Below are 9,660 nucleotides of genomic sequence, written 5' to 3' on the forward strand. Positions count from 1 at the left end.
AGAAGTGAAAGGTGGATAGCCTACAGTTTGGTTTTGTTGATATTTTGTTGCAAGGACGAATAGCCTGCTGCGTTTTACCTGTGTGTGGCGAATCTTCAGAGGAAATTCAAGTGGATGTTTAAGGAAACAATGAGTTCTTCTGGTGCGCTGACAGAATTCACAACTGGTCCTTTGTATTTCTTTGACCAGGTGGGCAATAATGATTAATTTTGCTGACTGTCGTTTTAAAGAAACAGCAAGTGATTAACCTTGATTGATCTCTCTGCAGCCAACAAAACGAATTAAAGGAACACGAAAGAACATTTTGTATTTGAATGAGGCAAATGAAAGGGCGCAGTTAGAAGATACAACACAAAGGTAATAAATGCCCTTGCTCCAAAATATTTTAGCATACATTTGTGCTTCTTAAGTATGTCTAATAAATGATCTCACGTTTTTTGTAGTCGAGATAATGAAAACAAAGAAGACAAAGGTGATGAGCTCACTCAGAGACTGTCAGGTGAAACACGTGGGGATGGTAAACCTGATATCTCATCTGCAGTCGGAGCTGCACTGAACGTTAAGGACCGTGATCCGATGGATGCATACAAGCAAGCAGCCCCTCCGTTATTAAACGAATTGGCTCGCCTACTTTCACAACATCAGTGGAAGGCGGTGGGGTGTATTCCTCACGGGATTGTAAATATTCTGAATTACTCCTGGAAGGATCTGACTGCAGGGGAGGCAGAGTACTCGCAAAGGGCGGAACAGACTGACAAACGGAAGTCCAAAGGTTCCCTGAAGTTGGATCAAGCGCGATCCCGTCAGGTGTCTGGCAATGACAAGAGGGAGGCAGGAGAGAGGAACTCGTGTTTGTAGAAAATGTTGGTCCCTCTGTTGGAAGGCCACAAGTTAGCTTAAATCCACGCAAGAAAAAGCGCAAACAAAAATCCAGTAGAGGTAAATTTATCTCTGCGTCACATGTCCAGTGGTGGAAAGTATTTGAGAATTTCCATTGTATGCTACTTTATACTTGTACTCCACTAGATTTCAGTGGGAAATAATGTAGTATAGCCTAACCTTTTCTTTACTAGATTTATTTGACACTTATAGTTCCTAGTTACTTTTATACATAAAATAACATATGGTACTTACATGATATGATTCAGTATTACACTGCTAATATACCCAGTAGTATAAAAAGTATTTAAAATTGGAATAAACGATTAAGAAAATGTTTTCTAAATACAAAGCCAAATAACATTATACTACAGGAGGATAAACATCAGCCAAAAGGCCTTTTTTACAACCTGGCAACCCAAAAGTAGGTTTTACAAATGACTTATTAAGTAAAAATAAAGTATTTCTTGAGAATAAGGCAGGATAAACAGCATAGTCAGATCAATTTTAAGTTCCCACTATTTTTAATGTGCTATAGTTCATGTAGGTAAGTGACAACATCAATGAGCGTGAAAACCCATTAAGTAATTTCTCAGGACCCCTGAAGGCTGCACTTGAGGACAACTTTGGTTGCAAGCTTGTGGAAGTGAGAGGATAGGTTTTCCAGATAGGACAAGGTAGCAGGTAGCTGGGCACAGATGTACTGGTGTCTGTTAATCAGTTACGGAGCTATTGAGTTACATTAACTTCCCTGATGTCACTGGTAATGACTTATATATGGCCAGTATTGTAAGTACAGATTCAACAGAAAGGTGAATTTAAGACCACTGACTGATATTCTCACTCCCGAACAGCTCCCAGCTCCACAACCATCAGCTTCTCCATGTCATCCAACATCTATAAAAATCCAGGTAAGAAGCATTGTGTTCATGAGGGAGACTGTCTCTGCAGTTGGCTGTCTCAATCCTGTGGCCCTGCTGCCTCAGCTGGATTTGATTTGTGTCCAGGTTGGTTCGCCCAGCCAATGCAGCCCTCCTGTGATGACCCTCAGCTGATCAGTTTGTGTCAGTGGGTGGTGGAGCGACTCCAGGCGGCAAGAAATCCTGAGTGCGTTTCCTGCTGTTTTTTAGCCTGTAGCAAATGTTTGTCAAATTAGGGGTTACTTTCCAAAATTTCTTAACTGATAATGGCAGTGTTGGTTGTTTGGTCAGTCAAACACTTCAAGATCTATTGACACAAAATGTTGTATAGATATGATTCCCAGACAATGAATCCTACTGACTTTGGTGACTGATGTCCCCACTCAGGATGACTTGTAATAACTTTGATGAATACCTAACTTTTCAACAGCACCCTCTACCCTTTTAGTTCTATGGTAGAATGCTTACATGCTAAACTAAGATGGCGAACATGGTATACATTATACCTGCTAAACATCAGCATGATGTCATTGAGCGTCAAGGTAGCACTTAGCTCAAAGTATAGTTCTGTCTGCTAGCGTGCTTTATTGTTAATGACTAATTTAAGTTAATATCCCTGTTTTGGGCAACGATGGCATTGAGTGTACATATCATTACCAAATTTTACCTTTGGTCATCAGGTGTTAAAATTTTTACAGTGTAACTCCTCAAAAACTCCAGTTTGATAGCTTGAGAGATTAGTTATTTAAGCATAAAAAATACTTCATCTTCTGACAGAAAACTACAAACAGCTGAAGAGGTCCCGAAAAAGACCCTCATAATCCGTCACTATGGTGATGCAAAGGCAAGGCTGAAGGACAGGGATGCAGGGACTAAAGCCCAACTTGCCACTCTAGTCAATGGGATCCCCCGGATACCAAAAGTGAAGCAGCAGGATCCAGCGCAGCAGAAACTACACTACAGGATCAACGACGGCTCCTCGTGCATATAGTATCCTTCTCTCATCATGTTTATACATTGCTGTTTAAATTCTAGTAGTTGTCCAAGAAGCAAATGTAGTGTAAGGTGGATGGGAAATGTGTCACTGCAGCTGACCTTTTGACACTTGACCATGCCCTCTCAGCTACCCGTCTGGTTGCATGGCAGTATGCCAGAGCTACTCAGGTCTGCCCTGTGGAGGCTTCTACACCACAGTGTTCAGTGACAGCGAGTGTCCCGTTATTCTAGCGACTATCACAGCATTTGGACACGGGGTTGCTACACACCCTCTTAGGTGAGTTCAGTGCTGAAATGTGAAAATGTCTGAATGAGGCACTTCACTAATTGTACACATGAAGAACTACTCAGTCAGTAATGGAAGTACAGTAACAAATAAGTGGAGGACTTCTTTGACACACACGGCTGTGGCTCAGGAGTTAGAGCGGGTTGGCCGTTAATTGGAAGGTGGTTCAATTCCCGGCTCCCCCAGGATGCATGTCGAAGTGTCCATGGGCAAGATACTGAACTCTGAATTGCCCCTGGCGGCTGTTCTGCCAGTGTATGAATGTGTGTGAAAGTTTGTTTCTGTTTGAGCACTTAGGCTTTAGGCTCAGTATATGAATGTGTTTGACTGGTGCAGATGTAGTGTAAAAGCGCTTTGAGTGGTCGAAAAGACTAGAAAGGCACATTTACGTGACATTATTATCAACATTCTCATCTCACTCCTTTAAAGAAAGCAAAAAAAAGTGTTTTCTCCGAAATACTGAATGCCTTTAAATGGTCGGACTTTCATTCTGTATGTGTGACAGCTTTTGATGATACTTATATTCCTGCAGCTCTGCCATTACAGCGGTGTGGGACCAGGATGGTGGATTCAAATGTGACCATCATGGGAACATAAATAAGGAGTGGATTTGGCAGACAGGCCGCACACACAGAGAGAAGATTGTTATACAGGTGCAGCCACATTACTAGAATAGTGACTTTTGAGTCTACTACAACTTTTTCTACCTATGACATATATATTGTAACTGTCTTAAGTGCACTTGAGCAATTAACAAACAGAGCCACCTGGCAACATTTTTATTGTGAAAGAAGTTTCTCTCTGTTTAGTCAAATCTTGTCACTTAATTTCACTCCCTGACAGAGCGTCAGTGTCTAAACTGGTATGCTCAGCAACATGTTACATAGAGACAATAGTTAATCTCCAGACAAGAAATATATTTAGTGACAAGGCTAGTCAGGGGGACTAAGCATCTGAAGTGAGCCTTTCATATGAGTTTACTGTGAGATGTGCATATGTGAAATGTCACATTTAGGGGAAACAAAGAAGGGCATGTGAGGTATGACGCATGACCTACTGATAAATGAACACTAACCGTCTCTGACACGACCAGGAGAGGTTTTATAACAGGTGTATAGTGTACGGATTAGATGGTCATGCATTAATTCACTAGAATTTAGTGCTTATGATACTGATAGCTATTTCTTTTAAAGAGCGTTTCCGTTTTACCTGTAAATGTGTTGGGGTTTTCTTTGTCTCCTACAGTTGTCAGATCTAATCTCTGTGAGGCTGCTCAGTGGTACTTCTGCCACGCTCACCTTCAGGTGTAACAACGAAAGAGTTCAACTTCCTCTATCTGTCCTGTTTAACATGAACCAATCAAAGGAAACGGTGAGATTAAGATCAAGTAGGTGAAAGAAAAAATATTTACCATCATATTTATAATAATCACTTGTAATCTATAATGTCTCCACTGCATTGGCAGCTTTGTTTGCAGACTGAAGGGCAATTTGCCTCTGATGCTGCTCAAGGCCTCCTGCTGACGAGGAAAACAAAATCCCCTTCTGTGGTCCAAGAGAGCAAGAGGAACCTGACGCTAACACCTTTAAGAGACTTTTTATCACCATATGATGCCTCGGTGAATGTACCAAATAAATATATATATTCCAACATCAAAATAACAGCCCAATTTATTTTATGCTCTAAAAGAGTATGACAGCAATACCTTTGAGTTCTGAAAATGCCTTCGCTTGCTAAATACCCTATGTTGTTTCATATCATATGATCTACCATGCAAGTAATGATGTATGGCAGGTGTCTGTGTGCTCCCGGGAGGTCCTCCAGATGGTCAGAGAGGTGCAGGAGCTGCCAGAACAGTGGAGAAGAGGAGGGCATATCGGCAGGGAGCTGAAAAGGCTTCAGCAGAGAGCACGAAACACCCTGGATAACTGGCTGGATTATTATCGTGTGGCCATTGGTACCTGACTTTGAACACAGCCTTTCCAGCTTTTCTGAAATGTGTAATGTGTGCTCATACTGCAACCAGTGGGTGTGATGTACAGTACATTATGAAATATTAAAGCATGTAGTGCAAATAAAAGTAACATTGAGCCAATCTGACCCGGTAAGGTTGTTTAAAGTAGTTCAGTGAAGCAAAAAGTTACAGTATCACCTTCTCTTGCAAACTCAACATTATTGAATAGTTCCATCAGGATCTTGTTCACGGTCACTCGTGTCACTCGGTGTCTGTATGCATTTCTGAGTGACCTCTTCCTCTCCTTCAGGGATCAAGTGTCCTGACATAGAGCGGATGCCAGATGCCCCACTGAGGACCAGGCTGAGGAGAGAGGTACAGTCAGCTACTCTGCCCTCCCTGAACCCACCTGAGCGGGCAGACGCTAAACCAGTCCAGCCTGAGGAAGCCAGGAATGAGTTACAGGAGCTGCACAGACATCTGTCAGCACCAGCAGAAAGAATGCTGGACTCCTACATCAAGATGCCAAGGTGCACACTTTACACCAATACACAGATTTAAAGAAGCTAAACAGTGTCTTAACAAGCTGTAGGGGGTGAAAGATTTAGCTGGCGATTGTTGATTTCACCAGCTATGATGACAACTGCTCCTGACATATTTACTCAGCTGTAGTTGACTAACTTTGGAGGACCCAAATAACAAGAAATTATTTTTCTTATTCTGTTTATATTGTAACTGCTGTGTTTGGTACAAGCATACTGAATCTTGTTTAAAAATGTAGTCCACAAACAAAGGCCTGGAGTTTAAAATGGCAATAATCAGTATTTTTATAACAGTTTACTGTATGAAAGGACAGTATGAAAACATTGAGGCAGTGTTACTTGTAGTGACGACCCTATAGAGAATTATCACCCAAATCTGCAGCTCTTTTCAGCTTTACAGCGCTTTATAGCACGTTTCAGCTCAGTGTTTAGCCCACAACTTTACTGTTTCAGTACATTCTCACTGCCACAACAACAACAACTTCAGCCACAACCGGCAGCTGTTGTCACAGAAAAGCTGTAAAACCCCACAGTACACTACCTGCTCAGCGCCAAACAGAAGACAGACACAGTTAGCAACTATCTGGTGAACAGAGTGGAGCATTTAGAGACCAAAAACACTTATTTATCAGGTGGCCAGAAGCACAACTCCAAACTAATGATAATGTGGCTCTGTAACTGTTGGATTTGTAAATAATGTTTGCAACAAGTTCGCCATTTTAACTTAAAACCACTCTCACAACTTGTTTCTGTGGACAGAAAAATACGTGATTGTAAGTTTATTTTATAGAAAATAATCATCACAAATGTCAGAAAAAACGCTATTAGATATTTCCCTCAAATCCTGTAGCCCCACATGAGTGTTTACCGTGTAGACAGGTTCAAGAGAAAGACACTATTAAGTTGCATTAACAAGCCTGTTTCTCATGTGAATCCCCTTTAATCAAACTACAATACTAAATCACTGAAATACTCTTGTAATATAAAATGTTTAGAGTACATAGTTCATGGTGGAGAGATTAATTGGCATTTTATCTTCAAACACACTGTAACACTTAACACTTTATACACTGTTGAAACCATGTTTTTGAGTATTTATAAGCAAATGCATGTAAACGAGGAAGTGCTTACATGCATAGGTGTCCTCCTGTATGTCCTTAAACGGAGGCCAGTGATTGATTTTGTAATAGTGACAGAAACACTTTGTTTATTGATCAGTTTGAAGTGCTTGAGCTCAGCTAGACTTTGCACAGATGTATGCTGCATTATGTAAGGCCTGTTTTGACCTGTATGTTGCCAGGACACCAAAAAAGCGAACAAAGGAGGAGACCCATGTCACACAGATAGGACCTCTTCAAATTCATGGCAACATCAAACTTGAGTAAGACCCACTTGTATTACTGATAGGCATGACCATTATAAAGTCATTCAAGTGTCTTTGTGTAGAAAATAACATTTACTGCAGTTTTATAAGAGCGAGAGTATATTTACAGTGACTGATTCACTGTCACCCCCACCCTGCCAGGTCAGTGATTATTCCAAACAGTCCAGATTTGCAGCCCTCTGCTGTCATCCGCTATCCAGCCCTGCCATCCTTCACTCCCTCCAACCCCCTCACAGTGTGCCCTCCTCTGCTGAGAGCTGCCCTGCTGGGGGAGGGTGGACGCAGGCGGTGCTGCTGCAGCGCTACGCTGATGCCAGTGGTAACAGACCTGGAGTACGATGCCTTTATTATGGGCCAGCCTCCACACAGTCAACAAATCCTGGTGGTGTGTGTGACTCTGCTGTGCCAACCCATCCACACACAGGCAGTGCCTGACCAGGATGTGTTGGAGCAGCTTTACAGGAGGAGGAACAGGCACAGAACCATGCCCTGTACTCAGGTGTGAATTATATACAGACAGAAATATAATGAAAAAAGAAAAAAGTCTCTTATTTTGGCTATGATGTACTGTATGTATACAAAGCCAAGCACCAGTTACAGTGTTGTGTCACTGTAGTTAAATAACATCTAGTTTACATAATCAGCATGTACAGTTAACTATATGTGCAGGAATGCTTTGTAATACTAATTTACATTTTACAAAGACAACATAGCTTCGCATAGGCTAAAAAAAACAAAGTGTCAGTGAAAGACACTACAGTCAGCAGGCTGTTGTACAGTATGCATTTCTGGAAACTCAGTAACAGTTTTTTTTTTAATCTAGTGCCAGATGGATTCATTCCGCCTGGTGAGGTACGAGATGTCAACAGGAAAGCACAGCTGTGGAATGGAGAACATCCTGCTGCAGCAGAGACACAATGCAGCTCCTGGGATGGTCCTGGTCAGTAAACCCACTGCAGGCTTGGCCAAAGGCTGCAGGCTCTGCTCAGTGCTTATTTTCATGGCTCCCACTGGGTGGCAGCAGCAGTGCCTGCCTGAAGCAGAACAGGTGACAGCATGTGGGAGAGATGGGGTGAGGAGGACTGTAGTTAGGCACTGTCCTTTCTCAGAAACCCAGACATTTATTATAAAAGTACTGTAGGCTGACAAGCAGTGAGGGATGACGCTTCTTAATTACCAAAGGGAGCTCTTATTTTCAGCCCAGTCACAGATCTTTGCTGTAAGATGAAAATCTCTCCTTAAGTCCATAAATCAAACAGAAAACCAGAATCATGACATGAAAAACTGCACTTTAAAATGTCAGCCCAAGAAGTCTTACTTGGAAACTCAGAAAGAGAAGCTTTTATGACTGACAGGATACTGCGTATGCATCCTGTAAATTCCTCTATTATGAGATCTAAAAAAACAGAGCATGACTGATATGACTTATGTTGAGAAAAAATAGAATCAACATGGTGGTGCAAACCACTTCTCTGTCATCTAAACAAAAATACATGAACTGATGCTTTTTAAATATAACAATGACAATATAATGTTCTCCTTGTTATTGCCATAGATGTACATCAGAGGGAAGCTGCTGTTTGTGGGCTACATATTCAGGGGTCACAGCTGCTCAGTCAGGGACCTTCAAAAGCAAATCTCCAGATCCAGGGGAGACTACAGATTAGGTCTGAGTCTCCCTTCAGACTACATGTTCAGGTACTACTGCACCATACCCAGTGTGACATAGTGTGAATGTAAAGGGAATCAACCTAAAACAATTGTGAGTGATGGACACTTGTAACCACAAACAAACTAAATAAAAACAAGTCCTTCAAAGCACAGATGAATTGCTTTACAAAAATATATTTTAGAGATACAGATTTAACTAAGTTTACTACTTTGATTGTGATCATATTTAATCCTTCCTGTGCAGTGATCAAGTGAATACCCTTGCAGCCACATTTGCACACAACTCACAAGATGCAACACTGAAAAGAGGAGATGACATAAGACTGACTGCTTCAGTGGAAACGGAAATGGCCAATGAGAGGTACATGAATTAATTCATATTTAGATTGCTGCAAGTTCCTGAATGTTATTTGATGTCTTCTTATAAACTTTACCACCTTTGATTTTAACACAGCGTTAATGATCTCTGACTAAATCACCTGTCTAATGTCTTCTTTCCTGAACAGAAAAAAAAATCAAGTTCCTGAGATATCACACCAACGACAGAGAGACATTTGTATCAAACCAAAAAAAGACTGATGGGGTTATATCTGTATCGGTCCACTTGAATTGTAATCAAACTGCAAACTGCACTGGGCATTAAGGAGTACACTGGAAACTCTTAGAGGCATAATCATTTACTGCAAATGTTTAAATTCACTCTGCCTAATGGCCTTTTTATTTTGTTTAAAACATCAGTAGGAAATATGTGTAATTATTGTAATATTTTTTGAGTGAATATGTGCAGATTTAATAAAAACACTGAATTATTACTATTTTGTGTTTTCTTTTTGTCTCCCTTCCTTCTGTTAGCCAGGGCTGTTCCTACAGACTGATAAATAAACCTGGTGACAAAGTTACATCATGAATTTTACTTCCTCAACTATATTAAATATAGCTGACAAAGTATCAGCTGGCTTCCACTCATATTTTTAGGTTCTTAGTCATACTGGGGTTTAATATTAGGAATGATGATGATGATGTATGTG

General features: G+C 41.0%; 1 protein-coding gene across 2 annotated transcripts; it reads left to right on the top strand.

Annotated features, from left to right (window-relative positions):
* Positions 1-60: 60 nt before the first annotated feature.
* On the top strand, positions 61-9,444 carry LOC119893685 (uncharacterized protein C3orf20-like). 2 transcript variants are annotated; one of them, XM_038706001.1, is made up of 18 exons: positions 61-189; positions 269-357; positions 444-939; positions 1,734-1,790; positions 1,887-1,986; positions 2,577-2,789; positions 2,923-3,072; positions 3,614-3,734; positions 4,327-4,452; positions 4,547-4,699; positions 4,876-5,038; positions 5,346-5,565; positions 6,878-6,958; positions 7,103-7,460; positions 7,785-7,901; positions 8,517-8,659; positions 8,877-8,993; positions 9,139-9,444. In XM_038706001.1, exons 4-18 carry the CDS (start codon positions 1,763-1,765, stop codon positions 9,209-9,211), a joined length of 2,163 nt encoding a protein of 720 aa, XP_038561929.1. In that variant the 5' UTR covers positions 61-189; positions 269-357; positions 444-939; positions 1,734-1,762; the 3' UTR covers positions 9,212-9,444. The 2 variants fall into 2 exon arrangements, with proteins under 2 accessions (XP_038561929.1, XP_038561930.1); XM_038706002.1 differs by having other exon boundaries at positions 4,897-5,038.
* The last annotated feature ends 216 nt before the right edge of the window (positions 9,445-9,660 follow it).

The sequence above is a fragment of the Micropterus salmoides genome, unplaced genomic scaffold (assembly GCF_014851395.1).
Source record: "Micropterus salmoides isolate LMB-PRFRI ecotype aquatic unplaced genomic scaffold, ASM1485139v1 Ms_hic_scaffold_8, whole genome shotgun sequence".
Classification (NCBI taxonomy): Eukaryota; Metazoa; Chordata; class Actinopteri; order Centrarchiformes; family Centrarchidae; genus Micropterus; species Micropterus salmoides.

Bases quoted from the DNA above. Each gene is read 5' to 3' on its own strand.
- LOC119893685 (XM_038706001.1), top strand. From the start codon at position 1,763: ATGTCATCCAACATCTATAAAAATCCAG. The intron at 5,566-6,877 runs GTGCACACTTTA...GTATGTTGCCAG, and splicing joins TCCTACATCAAGATGCCAAG to GACACCAAAAAAGCGAACAA. The intron at 8,994-9,138 runs GTACATGAATTA...TTTCCTGAACAG, and splicing joins ACGGAAATGGCCAATGAGAG to AAAAAAAAATCAAGTTCCTG.